This window comes from Tinamus guttatus, unplaced genomic scaffold, assembly GCF_059628265.1.
Source record: "Tinamus guttatus ecotype Peru unplaced genomic scaffold, ASM5962826v1 Tinamus_guttatus_pri_ptg000115l, whole genome shotgun sequence".
Classification (NCBI taxonomy): Eukaryota; Metazoa; Chordata; class Aves; order Tinamiformes; family Tinamidae; genus Tinamus; species Tinamus guttatus.
The window spans coordinates 6,153,519-6,180,285 of NW_028288649.1; the positions used below are offsets into that span (position 1 = coordinate 6,153,519).

The window sequence follows — 26,767 nt, forward strand, 5'->3', positions numbered from 1 at the left end:
TCTCACTTGCTTGAAGGTATTTCCAGTGAAATCAGCCTGCATGTTATGATACTGCTTGACATTTAAAAGTCTCCCTTCTACCAACAAGCTCAAAGTGCTACACAGACTTTGTGATATTTACAGGACAAGGGAACTGGCCTGTTATCAGAGGTCTGACATGGATTTGGATCTACATCTGAACTTGCCCAAGTCCACAAGTGTTCAGACTGGAGTTATTGCCTGGGTCACCGCTATTGCAGGCCTGAAGTGAACAGGTGGTTTGGATCAGATACTCCAGTTCAAATGAAACAATAAGAGGCATGATTTCACTGATTAGTTGATACTAAACAGAATTTGAAGTAAATAACAGAAGATGGCTACGTTAGGCAGAATTTCCTCCATGTCTTATTTTTTTTGCTTTTAAAAGTAGAGAAAAATATTGAGGAAAAGCAGTTTAAAATTGACCTTTGTGAGTAAAACTTCATTGTGCAAGCTGTCCAGCTAAGTTATAAAAAAAGACATGAGAAGTTTAAGAAAGTGTGGATTTTCACTGTTATTAAGCTAAAGAGAAGAAAAAGTAAAGTACTGATCCTGCAAGGACTACTTGTTTTCTTGTTAATACATCTGCACTCATTAAGACTGACTAAATTGATATATTCTTCCCTATTTTTTTGTCCAGATAAAGTCACTCTTGGGCTGAGATCCTCCTTACAACGTTTCAGCCTGAAGCACATTTTTACAGCTGAGTTATTATCCTTAAAATATGAGTTCATACTGGATATGCTGGCAGCCCTCTAAACTATTGTATAGCAGGGCGCACAGCTGTAACATGTTAAATATGTTGAAAGTACATGGGGAGAACAGAACGGCTCAGAAGATTGGTAATAAAATAGGGAGTCTCAGTCCCAGGTCACTGGGTTCGGTCGTTGCTGAGGGTTGTTGGGACTGAAAGTCATTAAAAAGCTACAGCTGTTCAGTTATGTCCAGGCATCAGCTACCCACAGAGAGACACTCTCCATCACTACAGTACCTCCCTGCAACTGCTGATGTCCCAAGCATTGCGCAGGGGGAGAGGAAGGAGGTCCCCTTTCCCTCCACCTTGGTTCCTCTGGCTCCAAGATGAAGAGCAGTGATGGGACAAAGATGAGAAGCTGGCACAGCTTCTGCAGCCCCGGTCTATGGAGGACAGGCCTCGCCATAGCTACTGCGACTTTTTGGAGCACCTTGTTTTATCAAAAAGTCATTAGCTGGGGATAAATGATCTCCCAAAGGTAATTTTTTCTACACTGCTGAATGGCCCACTTCCATCCTATCACACTTCCAGTTCCGAGAAACCGTTTTCTCTGCTGTTTCAGAGAAACAGCTGTTTTCAGAGAAACCAGCATTAGCTGGTTCCACGAAGGTGGAAAGCAGATGACAAAGTAGTTCAGGGTCAGTACCCTAGATAACCACATGCTTTCTTTCTACACTGACAGCTCGTAACCTCTCGCCATTTGCATCACTGCCACATTACATTACAATCCTTTTCAACCTACTCCTAAAACAAACTCCTTTTTTTTTTCTTTTTCAGAAAAACATAAATGAGAAGAGTTCAGCATATCTCCAAATCAGGCTGCCTGCTGGACTGTAGCCCTTTGTTCATAAAGCAAAGAGCTCACATTCAAAAAGAGTAGCCAAAGCAACATGGGCATAAAGTGTCTGAGTCTGCTACTTCAGGTTTCTAATGTGAATGGATTAATTGGAGAAAAAGAGGTCAGTTTACTGATATATGTTTGTCCATACATGCTACTCTACCTATAAAGAAAGTTTTAATTTATAACAGTTTCTTGGTGTACCACCATTTCCTAAAGCCAGTATGTGCAAGTGCATGTGCGTTCACAGCATTCAGACTCTGACAAATGCTGAAGTTCTTTACTATGCTACACAGTAATGACTTTCTGTTCTCCACACACTGTCTGATTTCTGGAAATTTAGGTTGAAATCAGAGATACCCCTCTGGGCTGCTTTTCTGGTTATGTTTGTTCGTTTTTTTTTCCAGCTATCCGAATGTCGTAGAGGTGCTCTTTTTTCTTCAGTAAAAATATGTGTCTTATTCCCTGTGGCATCCAGAAATCAAACTACTGTTTCGTCAACACCAAGTTCATAGTTCCTACAGACTAGCCAAGAAAGAGCAGTTCAAGAACTGTCAAGGTCCCTTTCCAATCCCTACATTTACTCCCAGTCAGTTTTTCAGGTGACCAGGTGGCTGTCAAAGAACCACCTACCACCACGCTAAAGCACTGCTGTGAAAATGTCACCTGCAATGCGCATCACCTTGCTTGGCTGCCAGAGAAAAGTAACCTGGTTGCCCACTACTGCAGGGAATGTATTAGAGGTACTGTGGGGAACGTATTTCACTCGAGTGCAATGATCCGCTCTCCTGGGCTGCACACATTGGAGTGCTGAGGCTGCCACGAGTTCACGGTGAAGTTTGATCCATGAAGGTGGGAAGACCTTTGGGCTTTGGAAGAATAAACCCTAGTGTAAGTTAGAGGGAAAAAAAGCCAGTTGGACGGTGTGCAAATATTGCTGAGATGAACAGTAAATTATTTGGGAAAAACTTTTTAAGGGAGATAAAAACATCCTGTGAATTCAGGTCACATTTGGCAAATAATTGTGACCAAAAGAATGAAAAAATTGAAACTGTCAAAAAACAATGTTTCCATTATACCTCAAAATTGCATGTCATTTCAGAATTTGTCTAATTCTTTTTTTTTTTTTTTTTAAAAAAGCTTAAATTAGTTCAATAACCCAGGCATGTAAATACAAAGATTATAGATATTTTGTCTTTTTTTTTTTTCCCTCTCTTTTTTGCACTCTCTCCTCACACTCTCAGTTTTCTCCTGGAGTTGAGTCAAAACAATATTTTTCACAACTTTTTCCAAGTTACTTCCCCCTCCCTCTGCACATTTTCACTTCAGGACAACTTTTAGAAATATTTGATTCTACCGACGAAGCAAAATTTCCATTATTCAGAGAGCGCTATGTATCTGATAGGCTTGCTACTCCTAGCCAGAGGCAAGTGGTAGCCTCAGAGCACTACAAAAGAAGGAACCTCCAAAGAAAGATAAATAGGAACAAGGTGATAGGCAAAGGTGTAATAGTCCCTGCATCTTTTCTTGAGAGCTGTGTGAACAGAGGGCTGCAATTGGTACCAGACTCAAGAGGATTCAAGGACTGACTGCTGTGCACTATATGGTTGTGGATCTTCATTCCACTGGAGCTTCCTTCCTCCCAGAGCAAAACAAACCTTTGTTTTGTCTTAGAGATCAATGGACACAATATAACTAAAAACAGATGAGCGGATCAAATCAAAGAGAGATCAGCACCTTGGCAGCCATATTTCTATTCTGCAGTGGCTTTTCCAGGCATCCAGAAAATGCATTTATGGGACTATAGAGTACATAAAATGGTTTTCTTGTAGCATTTCTACTGTTGAAGTCATGAAGGAATATATCATGAAAGATATATTGCAGTATTTTAGCTCTGCTTCATTCTACATAATTATAAAGACAGAAAAGTAATATATAAATTCATATGCTTGAAGCAAAGAATCAGAACAACATGAAGACATCTTTTTAGCAGAAGCCATTAGGCAATTTCAATGGTTAATACCTCCCTAATCGAACAGTCACAACAACACGCAGAAGTTAAGTTTAGTGAACTCGATAAATTTAGCCTGAAATTCTAGCCCCACTGAAATCAATTAGAGTTTTGTCACCGACTTGAACGCCACCAGGATTTCACACTGTTTTAATCCTCAGAGATGGAGGCAGACTGTACATTACTATGCAGGTATTCAATAGTTTTTTTACCACAGACAGATTGTCATTAATTAATTATCCCATGTAGAGATTATTTTGGTCTTATTTTCAGATTCAGACTGTGATTCGGGGAATTTTTTCTTCCAACCACCTCACTTTAAACCTTTTGTTATTTCTAACTTCTGCAGTATTTACCATACCAGCAGTCTATGGCTGCTTGCACACTTGTTTAATCAAGAAATGGAATTTTATTTTATGTCAAGACAATCATCTTGTCTAGATGCTGGAGTAATTAATAAAGATAAGGACAACCAACCTGGGAACAAGAAGGTGGCAGGTCCTCTAACAACTTTCAGTAGGAAACCATCTAATAAATACTTGTTATGCTCACTGAGAACAATTTTTAGGCTGAAACATTGCCATAAATTATTCATACAAAAGTTTTGGATAGTAAACAAACTTATGAAGATAATGATCTCTTTGCAATTCATGAACAAAAATAAAGCGGGGGGAGGGAAGGGGTCAATCCACAGAATAAATTGCAGTGTCTAAATCCACCAGCTGCAGGCATAAAGTACTGATGCAGAGATTCACTGCAGAAATTGTAAGATAATCCCTGTGTGTTTTCTCCTTCCAGAAAGATGGCTTTGAAGAGCAACTGCAGATCCGAATAATTTAGCATATACTCATTTGCTGCTCTACACCAAAGCGCTAATCACAAGTTAGGAAACAAAGTCTTGGGACTACAATGGGTGAATCGAATCCGAACTGTGCACAGCATTAACCCTGGTCTGCTTAAAACTAACAGCAGGCAAGCACAAAACCTTTGTCGATACAGACTGCAAGGGGTTGTTGTAAGTTTGGGCAACACTGATGTACGTTTTTATTTGATGTACCACAGTGCTTTTCCACAGTTAAGGATCCATACTGAGTGACTAGACAGTTTAAAAAGCTGAATGAATGCCACAGTGGTGAAGTTTACTTCCAGTACATTTATTTAATGGCTGCGGCAACTGATGAAAGGGAAATAAAAATCTGATGAGGAAAAAAAAAATAGACTAGAATCTAGACTCCCCCAGGACAACTTCTTGTGCTTTGTATTCTCTGTACTGACAGACAACATATTTGCTTTCTAGTTAATTACCAATAAGGCTAAAATTTTACATCTTTGATGTGTACGAGATCAAAGAATATTAGGAAATAAAAGTAAGATTAACATAATTGTCTTGTACAGCTATAATAAACTATGACTACATATACAATCAGACACCCTGCTTGTCAAGGAAGCATAAACTAGAAGCAGTGGAACTAAACAAAAAACTTGTTAAACTCCTGCTTCTTCAGCAGCTTCTCACCTCTCCTGACAACCACCACTCTCCCACAGTGAAAGACTCTCCCATTGGACTCAGTGGACACAGGAGATCCCAATGCATTTGTTGAGCCTTTAAAAGACATAGCTGAATTGTGAGGGCACAGGTGACCCTCAGGAGGGATCCCAGGTCCAAAATCAGATATCACTACTACTTGATCTAAAGGATTAACTTCCATTTGTTTCTTTTAGTGTTGGCCACGTCATATGCATACACACAGATCTGGGACAAATCCTGCTTGGGAACATGCTTTGGAAGCATGGTCTTTTGCTACTATGCATGTAGGGTATGGTTCTGATCTATCAGATCTGTGTACTAGCTTGTATGTTTGCTTTAGAAAAGAAGATGAAATGAGTGCTTCTGCATATACCTTCCTCCAAATCATACTTAGTATGGCTAAAATACTGTGTTAGAAGTATCATCTTTGCTTTAAGCTGTCTAAAAGATAAGATTGACCTGTAGTAACTAATAAATATCTGCCTTTGATTGATCTGTCTTCAACTTGGCCTTTATGCATTCGGTGTGTTTGTTTAGTTCCAAAATATCCAGTATTCTTATTTTCTTATCAATGTCACTGGTAGAAAAAAATAAAAGCCCGGCAAAAGTAATTACCTCTTAAGAGCAAAATTCTGTGGGAAAGCTTGGATCACTTCTCCTACTCATTAAGGTGATGTGAAAGGTCTCCATCTGGCTAGGAGCTGTGAGTTAGTCCTCAGAGCAAAAACATTTTGAAGGTTTTGTTTGCCATCAGGTGGCACTGACAATGAAAAATGTCTATTGCATTTCAAGACAGCTGGTAATAAAGCAGTGCTGGGAATGAGTGACAGAAAAACAGTTATTGTACCAATGTAGCTTCTAAGTTTTTACAGCCACTCAGCTGGAATTATACCATTGTATTAAAAGTGGTTTAGGGTATAAAAAACATTTGGTACCGAAGGGGGTCCCTCCCCTTTGTCATATCAGGAATCAGAGAAACAACATTTGGGAAAAGCGCGTCTTTTACTTGATTAAATTTAGATATTCTTAACAGCGTAGTTTTGCTTTAGTTCATGCAAGGGCAAGCCTGAAAATGTTTCCTTGCTGACAACTGCCTCATTCAGCACCCTCGCGAGCAGCTCCCAACAAATCGCAGTCTTCAAAGGCACATTGTTTTTGTTTGTTCTCATTGTAACAGATGTTTTGTATCATGTACTTCAACGAACTAATTCATCTGCAAAGGACCGCCTACTCTGGCTGGTGTGTATCCAGCTGTGGAAATAGCTCAAGTGTCATCTGTGGCCACTTTCATTCCATTCTTCTGATCTCACAGGATCTCAGTGACCGCATCCAAGCCCATAAAAAATAAACAGACCTGAGAACATCCTTTTAAAAAATTTCCAGTGGAGGAGTAATGCTACTCCAGGCAGGAAGCCTTTCTGGAAAGAATGTAACTGATGCTGAAGGAAGATTCACTCAGCTCTGGAAGTCTCCTCTACAACATGCTGCTTTTATCATATGAACTACCTAGTCAATATTGAGAGGCACTGGAGCAGTGTCTTGCGTGATTTTGATGGAGCTGAGAGCTTCTGACTCACTCAGTACTTTATCAATTAGTCCGAGCACCAGGCAATCAATCACCACTTCTTTCCTAAATGTACTGAGCTCCCATTAGGAGCTGCATATACCGTGAGGCCAGTCCATCTCAACACACTGAGCACTTTTATATACTGTGGTTCCACTGTAATATATTTCTGAAGGAGAAACAAAATCAATTTGAATTGCTCTAGAGTGGAAGCATATCCCATTAATAGCTGTGCACCAAGATTAAAATGTATTAGTGGATAAAAAATAGTCTGCTTTGGTAAGAAGTCAATTACTGCTTTCTTGAAAGTGACCAAATAACATCCAACGCTAACAACGAATAGCTTCTCTGAAAATGGCTTGAAATCAAATCAGCTGGGATCACTCCATCAGAAGGCAAAAAGTGTCTGGGATGGTGCAACCATTCCTTGATTAGCTTCTTTAGAAGAAGGAGCAACACGTTGTCCTCTGAATTTGTTGACCAGCTATCACCTCCGCTATCTCCCTTCCTACAGGGAACGTATAGTTCCTTATAAGATGCTGATCAGATACTTCAATATCAGATCCAGTGGGTTTGCTAATTACTTTCAAATCACTTAGTCAAGTCATCCGTTAAGAGGAAATGATTTGGTTTCGTATCTACTGACCTGAGAAAAGAGATGACCAAAACTCCTTGTGGAACTTGAATTATCTACCTCTGTAAGAGTGTTCATAAAATGTCAAAGGAAGTAGTTCATTTCAGGTTTGGGAAGCAACTGTGGCTGCCCTTAATTAGACAGCTTGGCAGGATTTTTAATACTGTACAACACCTATTACTTGAGTAGTTCAGAAACATTTCAAAAACCTTTGAAAACCTTCAGGAAAATTAGAGTCTTATATCAACCATTAGATCGAATTCATACACATTGATCTGTTTATATATTGTTTCTGTGGAAACATCTGTAGCTGCTCAGTTTTAGGAAGTTCCCCTCCAAGTCCCTTAACTCTGCAGAGGATATTTTAAAATTTGCTGGTAACTACCCTGTAGTTTAGAGCTGATAGTCCATCTTTTCAGTTCTCTCCAGGCATGCTTGCTTCAAACTTGCCATTCGGGTCTGCCTCTGTCGCCTCAAGGTCTAACCAGGGCACAGCAAAAAGACTGAACACTCACTCCAACCCATGACATTAACTGCATCTCCTGAGTTGGAGGTTGGTAAAGGGAGCGCGTCCAGAGTGAAGTGAAATGAATTCACATTAATCTGCACTGACTTCACAGTAACTAATTAACAGATGATATCTAGAGGAAAAAAAAAAAAAAAAGGTGCCTTTCAGAAGACTTGTTAGAGACTTTGAAGTCTTTTCCTGCCACGCATTCTGACCTTCTGCCTATTCTGCTGTTGCTTTGCTTGCTTGTCTTGGGCTCCCACTTTGGAACATGTCATAATGATAGATAGCATTCTTTGAAATGGAGAAAATACTTCTCAGAGGGAAACCATCACATTTGTGCAAAACTATTGTCCTTTATAACATATAACATACAAAAGCAATGCCTGTGATGTGCCTAGGACTTATCGTGGATATTGGAATTATTAACTTCAAAGAGTTCCCTCACTTTTATTTATCACAAGAATTTTGCTGGCACAAAAGAGTTAACATAGCTCTTTATTCTATGAGGGAAAGAACAAATACGGCATAATACCAGGGTCCACACTGTCCCTGGCTGGCTAAGAAAATGAAATGAAAGCACAAGGGGCAGTTCATCTCACGCTTCATATGACTCAACAGTAGTCACTGCATGTTCTTTCAACTTATTCTTCTACTTGTCTGTTAAAAATGATGAAAAGCAGCTCAAAGAGGATACAAACATGCTGGTATTTTGAGTAGAGATGCAGATATCATCGTAAAAAAGACAGCAGCTACAGTGATGTACATGCCTTACTGTTTCCCTCGGGACAGTGCAAGTCTTTCTAACTAAAGATCATGGCTAACCACTACAGCCCTACCAGAGTTATGGTGCAGTACATACCTTGACAATGTCCATGGCCCAGTGTCATATCACTGATTTTTAACTAGAAGGCAGATTTGAATGGGAAGTAGAAGTCTAGGAAGAATGGCAAATTAAGACTGCTGGATGTCTAGTTCCTGTGCTAAGCAGCTGTCTTAGGTTGCAGTACTCCAACTTCCTCAAGCTCTCCTGTCAAAGCGTTACAGTCAGCTCAGAGAGCTTCTGGCAAAAGAAAGTACCTCTTTTTTTTTTTTTTTTTTTCTTGAATAGGTGACAGCTACATTGATCTATTTGTATATTATTCCCGTGGAAACATCTGTAGCTACTGATTGCTGCAGTAGAAGACCCAGATTTTCAAAGGCATGCGCATCACCAGTTCAGTCCCAGCAAAAGTTTTCTCAGTGTTGCATCCACAACTGACCCTTATTGCCCAAAGGATAAGTACGAGGATACTCAAGAAAAGTTGCAATTGCAAATGGCATGGACACTGGTATAGGTGAAAGGGGATTTGCCCTTGTGCACCTCAAGTGCAGCACTGAGCCCGATCTCCCTCTCAGGAAGTTGCAGCACCAAGACCATCTTCCCCTGGCAGTCTGCTGTGCTAAGCAGATGCCTAAAATTGGTCCTGAACTCACCTCTCATTAAAATCAATGGGATCAGGATTGTTAATTAACTGTGAAGAATTAAGCAGAAATGCTATAAAATCAGGCACAGAGAGAAGGCTGAAGCTGTGTAACTTGGGCATTCCTGCCTGCAGCAGGCAGCACAAAGATGGGGAAATGCAGGGTCTTTCCCTTCAGTATCTTGTTATCCATGTGCTCCCTCCTCTCCCTGTGGTGGGAAGGAGAGCACCAGTTGATGCTCATTCCCCAGAGCACTTCATCCCTTTTTAAAATAAATATTCCTGCTGCATCCCCCTCCTTGCTGCAGGAAAGACCTAGCCTGTCACAGGGAAGGAACGGCAGGGATGCAGCGAGCGTGCAACCATGCTCTTCCTGAAGCCCTGCCAGCCCTCCTGGACCGACAGAGACCCAGCTCAGCCAGGAGCAATCGCAGCAGTGCAGACGTGCCAGCTTCACACTGGCGGGTCTCCTGTCCTTACCTGCCAGGAGGAAATGTGCCCCTGGCCAGCAGCCCCATCACACGCGAGACATCTGCAAAAGCGACGCCCACCCTCCTGGCTACTGGCGGGCTGGTAATTTCCGAAGCTGAAAGTGGGAGGTTTTTTTTATTGATCGTGCTGAAGAAGAAGGCTATCACGCTGGGAGCTGACACAGCCTCACATCCTGTGCGGATTGGGCAAAGGGGAGTGCGTAATGACTTGCAGATTGCTGTGCTGGAAAAGTACAAAGGCTGTTTGAAGGCAGCCGGTTTGCTGTGTGAATCATCTGCAAGCCTCTTGTCCCACCACGGACACCAGAAGCAGGGTGTCAGCCCTGTGACCCACAGCTTGGAGCTGAAGGAATAGCCCGAATTATCTCAAACCAAGCCCTGGACGAGGACTCCACACATGTGCTTTTTAACCTAACTAACTTATTCAGCTCTTTTGGACGCATAAGTAGACATCTGGTAATGAGGAACCCAAAGACATCTGGTAATGAGGAACCCAATTTTCTTCCTGCTTTGGGAGATATGGGTGATGAGCTGCGTGCAGAGAAAAGATGATTTCCACTCGATTACTAGCTCTGAAAAGTGCAGTGGTGAGGGGCTATCCCGAGGATTCGTGGTGTTAGAGATGAGGATTCTCCTGGGCATTACAGAAACTCCTGGGTAACTTATGTAAAAGGCATGGAATGGGAAGGCTGTTGCAACAGATATTTTTTACAGAGGTAAGTTTAAGGCTGTAGTCGGTAATAAGGAATAATAAATTGCACTTGAACTACAGTTAGAAGGAGTGGTATTTCAACCCCTAATTTCCAATTTCCTTTCAACAACAGGCCATTTGATAAGGAAGCTGACCCAACTTGAAGTGCCTCTCTCTTTGGCAGGTAGTCCAACAAATAATCTTTCGGTGGTTTCACTAAGTAACAACTCAGCACTCTTTCGAAATTCTTTTGCCTCTGTTGATCCATCATTGGGTTACACAACTCGTTTTTTCATCAGCCCACTATGGAACAGTCAAAGAATGTTCAGTGTTTATACTATTATATTTCACTATTTGTTTTTGCAATGAGATTGTAAGAGAAAGAGGTTGAAACCATACTCTCAGCAATGCTGCACACACCCCTGATTCATGACAAGAAGCTTTTTGACCCACTGTTGACTGCAGGGACTTAAAATGGATTTATTCCTAACTCACTCCAATTTGATAGGAAAACCAGGCTGTGAGATTATAATACTGAAAACTGTAATCCCCTTAACATCCCTGGGACCCAAGTCAGTTGCAAAGATGCACACTAGAGCAGTGTGGTCTGATCTAGATTTGTCCCTGCACTGCAAAGATTAGGTCAATAATACATTCTTTTAAAAAAGACATTTGAACTGAAAACATTATAAAGAATAAAAATAAATGACCAATGCTGTTATGTCTGACTTCATCCAGTAATAAAATATTACTTAGGATATTTTAGAAGTTTCTATCTTCCAGCTTTTCAAGTCACAGTACACACTGATATAAGAAACTGTTCATACTTTCTCAGCAAAAATAATCTAACTATAATTATGTTATTACCTCACCAGTTACAACCGAAGAGGTGTTAATTGGTCAACCACTCATTTGAGCACCTCAGTATAGCAGGAAAAAAGACAGAAGGAGGAAAAAAGGACAAAGAAGCTGTGTCATAAAAAGGAAGATTTGCTAAACTCTGAGACAGACATTGCAAATGAAAAGCTAACTAAAGATTCTTCAAATCTCGAAAGAATTCTCAAATTGCTCTAAATGGAGAGCAAGGGCAGAACACAGTGCTGGATGGCCTGTGCAGGAGGAGGGGGGCAGATTGAAGGTAATCCAGAGGAAGCCCCAGCATGGAGACAGGACACTGACTCCACTTCCTACGTAAACCATGCGGCAGCGCTGGCAAAGGCATCTTTCTGGGAATAAGATTTTGCACAGAGAAAGAAATGTAGTCAAAGGAGATGGAAATCTGAGCGTAGTCAGCGGGCTCAAGGTGTAGGGGAAAGTGCAATGAGACACCAGAACTGACTCATCTCCATGGGAAGAACTGGAACATGCAATCACAAGTCCCGTGGTCAGGACTAAAGGGTATTGAGGAGGACAGAAAATTGATAAACTAGAGCTAGAGATAACTAACCTCATTTTTAAAATGAAATGACCTATTTTCTAGAGAAAGGACATGCAGCAAATCTAAGCTCTCTGAAAGGCAAAAAGGTATTACAGGTAGTTTCACACCGGAAATTACTAATTCAAAGGGGTGGTAAAGAACTAACTAAAGGGGTAAAATGAAAACAATTTTCCTAAAAGACAATCTAAAATGCTATGACTGGGGGGGAAGGCAGCAGAATTGCAGAAAAAAGTTCCCAAAGATTGTTCTCATCAAATACTTTTAATAACACCCTTGAACAGTAAGATATTGGAACATAAGGAGGTTGTGAGGCACTGTCAGTGAAGTGGTGGACTCAGCTATCGTATAGGAAGAACTGGACTAAACAAAACAAGGCGTACAACCAGGCAGTTAATTAGGCTAATAAATGCTTTTGCCTATAATGTGGGACTTCCTTTCTTAGAAAACTGCAAGGAGGACAGAGTTATGTATATCAGCAAATCACAAGATGACAACTACTGAGGTCATGTGCACAGGAAAAAAAAAAGAAAACATTATTTTCCTAAGCAAACATAATATATTCTCATCAAAGAGAAGGAAGTATTAATGCTATTGTACAAAATTTTGGAATGCTGTGAGCACTAGGAACCCTGTGTGGTGCTGGTCAGTTGTCCCAGAAAAAAAAAAGGGATTTAAAAGTGAAAAAGATGCAAAGAAGGGTCACTGTGGCAGCCAGAGGTTTCCAAGTTCCTATATTACTGCAAATGAGTAGTGATCTTATCACAGTTAGCCTAGCAAATGAAGATGCAGGAAAGATTTTTTTTTCTGTACAGTAATTTGGTAAATATCCAGACAAAAGAGGAGACACTCAGCTATGGGAGAGGGCTAGACCAAGAACAGACGGATGTAAAGTGATCATGCATACGGTTGGGCTGGAAAATGAACGCAGTTCTGAGCCTCAGAGCAAAGGTGTCCTGAAACAAGCCTCCCAATAACCGTAGCAAAAGACAAAAAAAAACACCACTAAGTCAAATTTAATTTAATCAAATTGTGGAAGAGATTTAGAACCATAGTTTCAGGACACAGCAGGAATCTTTAATTTTATAAACTGCCTCCTTGAAGACCCACATTATTAGAATTTTGTACACAGCTCCAGCTAGATAAATCATGATGTAATCATAAGTAATATATAGATTAGCTAATTCCTTCCACTTATGTAAATTGGTTCTTGAATATGCTTGCATAATACAAGAGTAATTTATGGAAGCTCTTTTGTTCTAAGGATTAGATGGGTGCCAGTGTCTGCCTCATCAACTTACTGCTGCAGGCGTGATTCTCAACACAGTCTCACTGTTTTGCACCCAAGTAACTCAGTTTTCTTAAGCAAAGTTAACTCTTCATTTATACCAGTGAAAATCAACCCAAGAACTCTCTCTGGAGCAAGGACAGGCTTATTTTGATGTTTAAGGATTTTTTTGTTAAATATTAATTATATCATTTTGAAGATGTGTTTAGAAACATCCATCAAGATGGGTCCTTGTTCCACCAGGCTTTTCACAAACATACAGTAAAAGCTATTTAGAGGTGTGACAGTTTTATAATCTAAATAGATGGGATAAATAGAAGACAAATGAAAAACTGAGGCTGAGAAGAAAGATATTCTCTCCAAGGCCACACAATACACCAGTGGCAAATAAAGTAAATACCTACCACTAAATCTGAAACCAGTGTGAGGTGAGAAAGACTCAGGTCAAAAAGAAGCTTCAGCAAAGGTGAATATGCCTATATGTTGCATTTGTAAATGAACGAGCATGTATTATTTCAATTTAAAATTTGTTTCTAATAATAGTGGAATCCTCTGGGACAAAAAAATCTATTAATTAACTTTTTTAACACAAATAATTGGTCATGTTAGAATTAAAGTGTAAAATGCAATTTCATACATATTCTCAAACATATATAAGGGCATTTTTTCAAAAGCCTACAACTTGATTCACACCTTCACTATCAGAAGTTCATATTTACAATGTTAAGAGGTTTGCCAGTCTCTACAGCTCTTACTTTGCAGCCGTAATAGCTGCAATGTTGCCCCATTACCCAGCTGAACCTCACCACTGCTCTGCTAGGTTCAAAGTTGCTCCAAAGCTGTGCAGCATGTCATCTCTAACAGAAACAATGATTTTCCATGGTGCTCCAGAGAAGGGGTTTTGGGAGGCCCAAAGGAGATCCATGCCCCTTTCTCCTGGCCAACTGTCCAGCAGTGACATCCTCTGCAACTGTCCCAACTGTCCCTACCTGTAGGATGGAAACCAGAAGCACATCTCCATCTAGCACAAGGGGCACAACAACTATGGAAAGGAGATGAGCAACAAGGGGACAGCAAGTGTCAGCAGTAGATCCTCCTTCCTGGACAGCGCATGACCTCGGAGCGCCCAAAGCCCAGAGCTTTCTCAAGGCCTAGAGCAGACAAAAAATTCTGCCTTTCCTTTTCATCCCCATAGAGCACTTCTGACCATTATCCTATATATGGCTATCTGTGTTTCATGTAGGCTTGTAGCCTGCTTTGGATCAGATATAAACCCGCATCTGCTTAAACCAGTGTAGCAGAGCTCTCACTGAAGAGGCTGGAATATTAGCATCCATCACATGGCAATGGAAATTATTGGATAAAAAAATAAATATCCTACATTACAGAGGATAAATTACACAGTGACATATTTCTCTAGTTCACAGCATATGCATGTATATAAAACCATAATGGAATAAACACAGAAAAATATTTGATGGTGAACTAAGCTGAGAAATCATCTGGCAAATTTGTATCACATGCTTACCTAATCCACCACTCTTTCGAGCACATTACTTTCGGCAAACTCATTAATCTAACTCTCAAGCTATAATTAAAACCATGTGCTTACATAGCCCATCACTCACTACTGATCCTGTCACTTTTGTGTACTTATTAATTTACCACCTGGACAATAACTAACCAGACTAGTCCTCACTAAATGAGAAATTTTTGCTCCAAATTGCAAACATGAAATATGAACCCTATAGCCCACGTTTATGTTTTGGATTTAGTGTGATTTTAAAACTTGCATAAATGCAAATCTGCATGCAGCCAGGGATATATGTGTGTTGCACATATTATATGAAATAAAATATTAGTGATTTTCAGTCTTATTGGACGTACATGAAGCTGGAAAAGTTAAAACAGACTGCAAGCTTTGTAGCAAATTACAGATTGATTTTTTTTAAATGTACTGTATTCTTCCAGTGAAGGTACTCTAATGTCTATTGATTAATAACTAGATTTTTTAAAATAGTCCCCTTTGATAAAGTCTACTGCTTTTAAACAGCTGTTGTGTTAAGATTTTTTCTTAAGAATAAAGGTTGACAGCTAGGGCTACATCTCTTCTGTTAAAAAGAAATCAATATTCCATAACTATTATGCATTCTCAACCAGAAATTCCTGGCTTCAAAACCTCTGGAGTACCTTTCAAATTTAATGTCAGTCTTCTTTTCCAAATATCTTTTTTCCATTTAGGTTTATAGATTTGTATTAAAAAAAACACCCTATATATCTGGTTTTGCCATTACTGTAAATGTCTTAAAAAATCTTAGGCTGATGGTTTCTCCATCTAGTATTCATATTATCTGTAGAATATTTGAAAGAAGATACCATTTTACTAGAACACTTCAGTCATTTTAGAATGAAATGGCAAAGTACAAGTTCCTCAAATGCAAGGGCTTTTCAACTGGAAACGCTTTGTGGCTCTTCTGTCCATGTCTCCTAAGTGAATCCACATGTGGCATGTCTTGCAGCCATCACAAAAATGTCCAGCTTCACTAGGGGGCTCTCACAGAATGTCAAAAGGAGCTGGATACCAAATTTGGATAAGGCTTCTTCTGCCATTCAACTTCATACTAATTTCTACAAGAGCAAAACAAACAAGCATGGCAATACTTTGATGCAATTCCAGAAGCATTGAGTAATCCAACAAGGAGGTCCCTACGCTTGAGTAGGATGTGTAACTAGGGTGAACTGTTTGCACCCATGCCCTCTTGCAGGGACCTGATTTTGAGTGATGGGCACCGGGTTTCTGTTCTTCTCAGGCCAATGTCCTGGTCCTCTCCTTACTATGGGTTTGAAATCACCTATTTAGTAGCACAGAGACAACTTCTACGTAAGGGCACTGCTGGTCAAGAGGCAGGCAGGACTGACCTCGCGCTCGCCTGCTTGTCCCTCAGGAACGCTGCCAATTACTACCCTGATTACCAGTGTTACAGAATTGGCAGCCCTTGATTTTCTGCCTCGGGAAGCACTGGAATTAAAACTGCTCAGCAGAACTTTGGCATGGGTGCTTGGTTAGTTATTTCAACCTCTAAACTCTTCAGCCTTATAAGTTCAAGTAAGTTCATGTTCAAAGGATCGCTTAAAAATACACAGCTAAAAAGTTAAAAGAATAGCTGGAGATTCCAATTTCTAAGGACTATTTCCTGTTTACTTTTCATACCATCTAGCTGAACTCTTACACTTCATCTTGGATACTGGACTCAACTGTGTACAGAGGACATACTTCGTCGCCTTACATTCATACACGCAAACACAAGATGGACTCTATTTGCTAAAAAGGTAGAGCAACAAATGTGAGGCAAGAAAGCAGCCTTGGGAGACACTGAAGGGAGCACAAGGGATTTCTTTGTTCAGGAGCATAGGAATCAAAACACTGAAACTGCTGTGGTATTTTGGGTATTATCCAAAACAACAGAGTCACTAGTGAGAAAATGAAAACTGATATATTTCAGTTGGACAGTTTGTACTTTTCATGCTACGTTCATACACAACAATCAAAGGCAAGATTCTAGAGGCTTTACTCAGCCTAGCTTCTCACCAGCCTGGGGGTTTTACACTGCTCGTGAAATAAGAAACGTTTTTGTTGCTGCTTTTAAAGAAAGACAGATTACATTCAGGCCTAGGCTAGAGGAAGGAAAGCAGAAAAAAAAAATAAGGGTGTTTGTTAAGACATTGGCCTTTCCAAGAGGAGGGCTGCAAGGGCTTGAGAAATGTCCAGAGGAGAAGCCCTCCAAAATGCACTTAATCATTATCAATAGTAGGGTTTTCCATATGCTGCTTTCCTTGCACCCTTCATGCTGCCACTGGCATATTCCTTCTGTTCTCATTATGCAGAAACTATTCAAGACTGACAAGAAAAGCTATTCATGCATACCCAATGATTGCTACGGTCACAGAGTTTTATAAGGGAATGTTTGAGGGGTAAGTATGAAGCTAGTTGTGTGCACAAACAGCATGAGGGTAGAAGATTTTTGTTGGTTCACCAAAATAATTCACCCTTAATAGGAAGAATAAATGAACTATTTGCAATAAAAACCTGAATCAAAAGTTTTGCTTTAATGACAACCTTAAATAAAATGAAATGTGTAAGAATTGACTTTAAACAACAAAGTTTTCCTGAGGAATCAGAGGGCCTTCAGAGAAGGAAAAAATCACTAATACAGCAAATATTCTAAATGCCCAGAATAACTCTTTTTCCATTTATGCTTTGATTCTGTTATCTTTATCCATCCACCCTTATCTAAGGCATTAGTGAAACACGAAACTTGTTTCAAATAGGGATGTGTGAGCACTGTACTTTGAAAGCTGTAGTTAACTAAACAGAGTCCTGCCTTTGATTAGTGCATTAAAAGCTGTGTCTACATGACTCCAGCCCCACACTGCCATAATTCTTCTGGACCTTGTCTTCCATTTACAGATGGTAAAATCACACAGGGCGCACGGAAAAACAAAAAACTTGGCATATTTGGAACATTCTCACTTGGACCTAGTAAAGTCAGTATGCCCATTAGGCTGTGAAGGTTTCATTTACAAATGAAATATTTTCTAAAGTGTCTGAGTCACACATGAGCCTAAAGGTAATTTTTTCATCATGTCCACATGATTCAAGAATTCTGTTTTCCAAAACCCCAAAGATTGTGAAAGCACAAGGATGTGGGTGGTTTTAACATGTGACCATTCTGAGCCGGCAGAAGAACAATTTTAATACTATTTATTCTGAAACAACAATGCTACCTCAACCTGTAGGAAAATAATTTTCAGTGTCTCTTAGTATAAAGCTAACAGAAACAAATGATAACTACAACAACGAAAGAAAAAGAAAATTTCATTTGCAGTTGCTCTTTGGCATTAACCTACTATCTCAAAGTTAAAAATTATGGAGAAAATCAAGAGAAAATTCTAACTGACCTGCAGAGTCCTCAGTTGCCTTAACTGACTTGCAAAAATATTTCTCAGTGTTTGTTCTCACAGAAGGTTATTGTAGTTATTACCTGCTTTTAAGGAGATTACACAAGGAAGATGGTACACCAGGTTGGGGAAGGGAAAATAATATAGATTTTCTTCTTTCAGTATATATATTTTGCTATCTATTAGGACCAGAGGTTTATTTTGTCATACTTATAAAGCTATGGAGGGAAGTGGGGATATGACCTTTCATTATAGTGGTGAGTTTTAATCCACCAAGTAAATGGGTACAGAATGCAAATATGCATCAGGAAGCTGTGGTAGAAAACGATGTATAAAAAACAAATCTGCAGCAAATCTCTGGCAGGCCAGACTACTGTGGGGCTATTGCTGAAGAAAAAGCATCATATTTAAATATAAGAGAGGTGGAAAACACGTATCACACAACGGTTGAGGTTGGAGGGGACCTCTGGAAGTCATCTAGGCCAACTTTCCTGCTCCAGCAGGGACACCTACAACACTTGGCCCAGGACTGCGTCCACTGTGGGGTGGTTACGTTGTGCAGCTTCCGGACAGTCAGTACACAAATCTGGCTGAAAAAATGCCCTGTCCATGCACAGAAGGCAGCAAATCCCCCTTTGCCTCCTCCTCGGCATGGTCCCCACTTCCCTCTTGTGTGAGCGATGCTACCTGGTGTTAAATTACACATATATATCAAGTAGGACCTTTCCTCTGAAAGGAAAAACTGTAATCATGCAGTAACATAATTTAGCCTATTCTTATAATTAAAACAATGAATGAAGTATCATCATTTTAAACAGTTCAAACTGTGCTTGCTCTAAGAGAGTACATCATTATTCACTTTATTTTCAAAGAATAACACAGCCTTAACAAAACGTTCTCCTTCCTGTGGCAAGGGGAATGTAATATTTATCAGCACCGGCTTCCAGCGCACCACAATCAATCATCTCAGAGCATATTGTGAAGTAAAGTGGCGACAATCTAGATAATAGCACAGCAAACTAAGTTACAAGAGGAAACAAATAGCTAACCGGATTAAGAAGCTCCCAGTTCCATCTTAAACTCTGCCAACTTTGTCATCCTCTTTTCTTTTTCTTCTTTTTTAACTTTTTAAGTTATGTAGGTGCCTAGAATAGAGTCTTTAGCTAGGCATGCACTAACACAACCTAATGCCTTTAATTCTAACACCTCCTGAGTCTTCTGTAACGATTCTCTGATTCCTTTACTGCTTCTCAGATGTTTCTCATAGAGAATTGAGCTCAGGACGAAGTCTGAGAAATAGCAGGGTTTTTTTTTTTCTTTTTTTTTTTTTTTGCACTTCTTCAGTACTACCTGTCTTATGTCCACTTATTAAAACATACATGTATATATGCTTGGGAAACACATAGGAAAAAAATGCAGTGAATAGACTAGATTCGCTACAGGAATTGTGGGAGGTAACCCACAATGGCAATAACATTGGCCTGAAAAGTTAAACCACTTACCCACTCCCTCTCTGCTTTTCCACATACAAGCACACATATCTTACTTGATACAACTCTCTGGCAGGCAACGAACACAAACTTACATTAGCATAGTGAGGCCACCACTCACTCTAAGAATTGGTTTTCTCCTCCCTGCACTTTACCAAATTGTTTTCTCTTAGTATATCCAATTACCACACCAAAATACTCACAGCTGCTACTGTTGGAGAAAAATGCTCTGCTGAACAGAGGAACACCTGGTAGAATAGAACTGAAATTTACTGATTTATGATAAATAACAGTTTCAATCAAAGGGTATATTTTTTGCTGGGACAAAGAATAATGTGTAATATATTGGTAAAGCTTTCTGTTCCTTGGCTTATGCAACATTTTCCTAATTGTGGCATATACAACAATTCTAACTTCTCCACAAATACTTTTTTTTTTTTTTGCCTGTTATCATTAGAGGTAGTTCAGGATCTCTTTCAAGAAGTGTTTCTGGCCGAAAAAGCTTTTGTCACACCAAACTATCTTTGAAATAATTTCAGTTTTGTAAAAAACAGAAATCCGTTTTTCAGTTTGGAAAACTATGTGATGGCTTCTAGGTTGCTCACTTGAAAGGCACTCGAGCAATTTTGCTTGCTCTGTAACTAAAGCATTTCAAGTAGGGCTGCTTGTGTCCTGCCTGAGCATTGGAGAGCTCAGGCCTTCCCCATTTGCACCGGTCCCTTCGCAAGCCCTGCACTGCCCATCCAGATCCACAAGCTGCAGCATGAGGCAGTGAGGCTGCCGGCCTGATTCCTTGCTGCGCTGGCAACTAGATTAGGAGGTTCTTTTCCAGTTCCAACCATTAGATAAAGAGTCTTCCAAGTGGGGAAATTCTCATTCTGACCCCTCCCAAAATCATTTTCTAGTGGAATTCTTTTGCAGGAAATACTTTCTTCCACACTAGCTGGGACTGGCCTTCCAGGAGACATTTAGTTACACACTACGATCATTGCCTGGTTGGAGAAAACTGAAGAAGTTGGCTCCAAAGAGTTGAGGGATGTGGAAGGAGGCTTCAAACTGGGATTAGAGTTCTGTGCTACTAAGAAAGCATGTAGGGTAATCATGTTCACACTGCTCTCTCCTACCAAAAAATGCTAGTAGAAGTGACTCTTACCTTGAAACCACAATATTTGAACAGAGGTGAATAATGGACAATCCTAAACCACACACCTTCATTTTAATTTTCTTACATAAAATCTTCTCATATAAATCAGTCTACCTATGCTTATGTGGAATACACATTTGAATTTCACTTAAAAACACTCTTAAGTGGATCCATATCTGAGAAACTGATCAAATCTAAGAAGCAAAACTATACACCTAAAGAAATCTAGGCATAGCAGGATTCAATCTGTTGCTTCCTTCTGGTATACCACTAACATTTAGGCAAACTGTGTCAAAACTCTTCAGCAAGGTGAACAAAAATTCACCTCCACTACTTCTAAAGAATGAAACTAAACGTGTAATGCAGCTTTAAGTAGTAGCCAGAAACTGATGAAGGATGAATATTTCTTTCTCAGAAAAAAAGAGATTTGACTGGTCAAATCATAAAGCAGATCCAGATTTGGCAGAGAATCTGTAAGACAGCTGTGCTTTACCCCTTTTCACTACTTGAAATACATTAATGCGGCATTGAGGATCCTTTAAAGTATATACAACTACAAAGGACTTTTTGATGGATAAGCATATAAGGGAAGGGTAACATGTGTTGATCCTGGCAATTCAAAGTATGCAGGAATGTAGTTATCTTGCAGTCTGTGAAGTAAAGCTTCAGAAGCTACATTTGAGCACTTGCTATTCTCTTATAATCAATGCAATTAGATAACTTAAGTCACCCAGCCTCCCCTTTTCACTAAATCAAATAGTATCCTTTAAAGAAGCAGAATCTTCAGAGCAGAATGTTCTTGTCAAAAGGAGCAGCTGATTGCTCTTACAGCACCTAGGATTTTGTATGTGGTTGACAAGCAGAGTGAGGCACTTCTAGCTGGATATGAACAAGCATCCACTTACTGTTGGTTGCATAACATATGGCGGATGAGGCATCCATGAAGTACTCTGGACCTGCATATCAAAAACTTTTTATTAGCATAGGAAAGTAAAAAGCAGAACTCCAATGAATTATCTACAATATTTCTTTCTTTCACAACTAGGGAATTAATTTTGATAAAAGGCCTAAGTAATGTAACATAAGACAGCATTCATTTATGCTTCATAAAATTATTGACTAAGAAAAAAAATCCTTTCAAATTTCAATTGATATTTTTCCACTAAACGCAGAAGTCTGTGAGACTGCACCACCTCTAAGACCTGCATTGTTTTTTCTCATATAGCTGTCTTCAATATTCCATGTAGTCCTACTTTTTCATTTGTATTTTGTTTGCTTTTATCTATCAATGTAGTCATGAGTATATCGTCCAATTGACAGTGTACCAGACATGGTACAAATTGCTCAAAGTTTATTTTCAAAAGTATCTCTACATACCTTCAAAGGTGTAATATTTTCAGAGATTCCAGAATAATTTATACCATTCAATAAGAGCTACAGATCTAGTTCAAAGCTTTTGAAGCTTATTCTAATTGAAAGCTACCATGTCAAAGCTGCCTTAAAATGTTCCTGTCTCCCAGGGCAGCTCTTACCTTGGCATAGTGGGGTCCATTCCCACCAGAACTCCACTAAAACCTTTCTTTGTTGTTCTGTCTCACTAGCGACATCCAAAAGATTTCATGGATATATATATATATATTTTCTAACGCTTAAACTTGTAAGATATCTTGTGCATTTGCGGTGGCATATCCAAGTCTGCTTCCTCTTGTGCTAGGTGTGGGTGACCCACATGTCAGCATGTGGCCGGCATAGCTTAGATCCGGCTCCAGAAACTGTGTGTCCTAGATTCCTTTTGCACCAGTCCAGGCATTTCGGCACACAGGAAGGATACAAAAATACACCTTTGCTGCAGACATCTGTGGAGATTTCAGTGGTTAACCACAAACTCAGAGATGGCCGTGTGGCATCTCAGACAGTGTAAAAAGGGACAAGTAGGAGTAAGTTACACAGCCCTGACTCTTCAGATGCCCTGTGATTTCATTCATGAAGCAAGATTTGAGAATTAATTGTATAATTACAATGTGCTTCAATGCTTCTTTTTATGATGAAGCTGAATGAAATAGATTTCTTGTTGAAAAGCAAGTTGAGTGTAGTAACTTTAAAATGAAACTCATTTACTACCCACAGTATGGGGTAGACGTGCACAGACACATCTGCTGCACTTTTTTTTTACTGTGAATCCCCATTAGAAAAAAAAAAAAAGAAAGAAAAGAAAAAGAAAATGTTAGAGGTGTCACTGCTTTCTGCTGTTCCTTGCTCCTGTCAGTTCCTCAGCCATGCCAAAGAAAATGTCTTTGGACTTCAACTGTAAACTACATATGGAAAATGATCTGAGTATTAAAAAAAAAAAAAAAAAAAAGATAACCAATGGCCTATACTGCAGACACATCACAGCAGGAACTGAACTGTGGAGAAGGGAGGGGAATAAGTTGCTGCATATGAGACAGAGGAACCTCTTAAGCCAGATTTGCTACTGAGAAACGCATAGGTGAGGTGCATTTGGAAATTACTGATACTACCAGGTCTTCTGGAACTTTAGCATTTGTGTTGCCACCTACTGAAATTTAGTGAACTTATCCAAACAAATTTTGCTTGAGAAATTTAACATAGCCTTCCAGGATTAAAGAATATAAAAGTCAAGAAAGTCTTAACATAAAAAACAATCCACCATTCAACTTGATAATTTTGGACAGCTTTTCTCAGATAGAACTCAGTCTTGGAAGAGCAGTGATGCTACAGGACAGCAATAACTGAAATGGGAAAACAAATAGGCAGTGATCAGCTTCACAATGGAAGTGATATGTTCCCAGAGAATGGCTAATAAAAAAAACTATACAACCAAGTTCTGACTTCCACCTCAGCAAGCCAGGGCAATAATTTCCCAGTGGAGACCTGTGAGCGATATGCTCAAAAGAGAAGCTCTGAAAGACAAAGCATGTGGGAGACTGAAGAAGGACATGAGGACAATTATTCCAAAGTACCTTGCTTTGTTAGAGATTATTGGATAAAAATGAATGTTATTAAAGGATGCTGCTACTAGAACAAATACAGCTATGGTGAAAAGGTCAAACCACAATGCAGCCAACATGAATTATAAAAAGATGCATTTTATATATATATATTTTTTTCCATTGAAAGGAAGTCAAATGACAACATTTCATTAAGAATGATAAGTTTCTGCCACTGTCAACTGAAAATGCTATTTAATGACTAAAATAAATAAATAAAAAGATGGGGTTTATTGCTTAGCATAAAGAAACACAAGGAATACTCAAAACCCTACACCGAATGATACCTGTGTAGTCCTAAAAAGCCTTTTGTTGGAAGTGTGATGCAAGAGTGCAAGCACTCACACAACTTCCTCACACTTTGCCTTCATCTGCATCCAAAACCTATTTAAACGGGAGACGTAGCAGACAAGTGACACTCCGACGTACCTGATATGTAGAGACAGGGGAAGCAGCGATGAATGGCGTGATTGATGTCTGTGGAATCATGCGGTTTGTTGCAATACTGTACGGTGAGGAATAAAATCTGCAAACAAAGAACAAAAGGAAGAGTTTTGAACCCTTTGACTGCTAGACTCCAACTGACTAATTTACTGCCTCCCAGGCAAAGACAGAAGAAATGTGCCCAGGTAATGATGTCCATCTATTTCCAAAAACACAATAAAAAGGATGTCATAGCTCCACTAAGTAAATCTTGGCAATGGAAAGGAGATGGAATATTTACACAAGCATTTTTTTTTTCCACTTAAACTACCAGAATTATAGAACCTTGCAATACAAAAAGTAGTTATTTAAAATGTAAAGACAGACGATTTTCCAGAGTGCTATCTAGTGATAGGAAATTTCTTTCACAATATCAAAGACAATGATACTGATTCATTTATACATACAGTAATGTTTTCTTTTCAGATCTTAACAATTTAGTGTTTCAGGCATATATATTATGCCTGAATTATTTTATTAAGGGATGATTATAGAAACTGAATGAAATTTTCATATTCATCTCAATAGAGTATTAGACACCCATCTTTCAGAGAAATTTATCAAGAACTATGAGTCTAAATGCTCCAGGCAGCATTGAAAATTTCAAATATAGTTGTTTTTATTTCCGCTGTTGCATATTATGAACAAAAGTTGTGTCATTTCTTGCTTCCTGGTAATAAATACTGTATTTTTTCTCTTTCCCTGTGGGTTAATGATTATTGATAAAACTATAATTTGGAAAATATCACTGCTAGTGCTTTGTGTAAGTAAGTACTTAACATGTTGCTTGTAACGTTTTTTTTTTGTATTTGCCATTTTTTTTGCATTTTAACTACACGCTAATAAAGAAAAATGCATTAAAAAAAGAATATTTGTGGGTTTACAGCTACCAGAATGCCAACATCTTTTGACTTCTCAAAAAAAAAAGAGAGGAATAAACTCCTGTGCAATGGTCTCTTGTTCCATTTAAACTTCATGCAGATTGCTCTCATACAGCACGCACCAGCCTTACAAGCAAAGAAGATTTTGCACATATGCTTGCTCTGTAACAGTGAAGTGGACTGCACTCCCTGCATCCTTTATTTTTTCCTCCTTACACTGAGGCAATCAACAGTAGCTTTCGATGAGAGCCATGCAAAAAAAAAAAAAATCATTACTGGTGTTTTAACAAGTGCTCTATTTCCTGATCACCCTGGCATCCCGGCTTTAGTACTAATCAGTCTAGTTCAGACTGGATGTATTCATTCTCGGTGCAGGCTCAAATAATCACTGAGTTCATCCAACCAACAGGCTTGGAAAAACAGGCTGCCGTCTTTGAAGGTTGGGTGGAAACATTCAAAGTTAGAAGGGGAGAGAGACAGAGAAGCAATCATTTGTTCTCTCTATTCCAAATAAGATTTTAAGATGCCAAAAGCAGCAGGTGGTGTCTGAGTGATTTTTTGTTTAATAGAAATATATTGCTATTTTAGGAGCATTTATCTGCCCTCACAATGCTCACACAGAGACTATTTTAAAACTGTCTTTGTTCAATTTTGTATGCATCCTATTATGAGAAGTTAGCAGTATTTATATCCTACTGCTCATATCAAACATACTCCATTATTTTCCCACCAAATTGTCTTGGGAGGATATTTTTTTTAGCACTGGTTGGATTTGTTTATGGCACTAGCATGATGCACGTTAATGATACAGTCCTGTTACAAAGGTCTGTTCCCAAATGAAGGTTAAGCTGCAAAAGCAAACAGTCAATGGCCAGCTGACAGACAGAATTTGCTCTTGCAGGTAGAATGACCACTAGAAATTACATATAAACTTCTTGAACTGAAGGCAGGCTCAAAACAAAATTCTTCAGAGAAAACAATGCATTTTTGTTACTTCAGCTCCAATTGTACCTATTAGGCTGGACTGACGCTGTGCTCCCGAGGAAGGTGAAATGCTGCCACTTGGGCGCGAACCACTCGACAGCAGAGAGTTCAGCAGAGAAACAACTTCCCATTTGAAAGTAATGCTGATCTTTTGGAATAAACACTCCAATAAATCCAAGCAAATACTAGCAAATTTACAGAAAATGTGTGCTAAGCCAGGAGCTTGATAGACAGCTAACCATTTCATTTTCAGCTTAGAGGTGCAGTTATCTGAATAGTACATAAGCTCATAGAACGTACACTCTGGTAATGTGAAAAATACAACCTTTCCGACACCCCTGCCAATACCATTTATCTGTCACAGTTTGCAGTGCTCTCAAACTTGCATCAAATAAAACATATCATCAGGACACTCAGCTATACTGTGAAAATACATGCAACCAGAGAGTCAAAGAAGAGAAAGGAAGGAAATGTGAGACCCTCTAGCTCTTATATTTCAATTTCAATAGTCATAAATCAGTTTTAACAATGTAAGTTACTGTCACAGGGTGCAGATCAAGCACTTCCTAATCTGAAATCCCTTACGCTCAGAGAC

At 39.3% G+C, this 26,767-nt stretch overlaps 1 protein-coding gene across 5 annotated transcripts in view; it reads right to left on the bottom strand.

The window, feature by feature from the left end:
* The window catches only part of RBMS3 (RNA binding motif single stranded interacting protein 3), a 651,451-nt gene that overhangs the window by 41,535 nt on the left and 583,149 nt on the right, over nucleotides 1-26,767 (bottom strand). For all 5 annotated transcript variants that reach the window (XM_088521153.1, XM_088521151.1, XM_088521150.1 and 2 more), the window contains 2 exons: nucleotides 24,254-24,350; nucleotides 21,722-21,772 (listed from right to left, as the gene is read on the bottom strand). In XM_088521153.1, coding sequence (XP_088377279.1) covers nucleotides 21,722-21,772; nucleotides 24,254-24,350 — 148 coding nt within the window. The remainder of the gene's footprint in view (nucleotides 1-21,721; nucleotides 21,773-24,253; nucleotides 24,351-26,767) is intronic.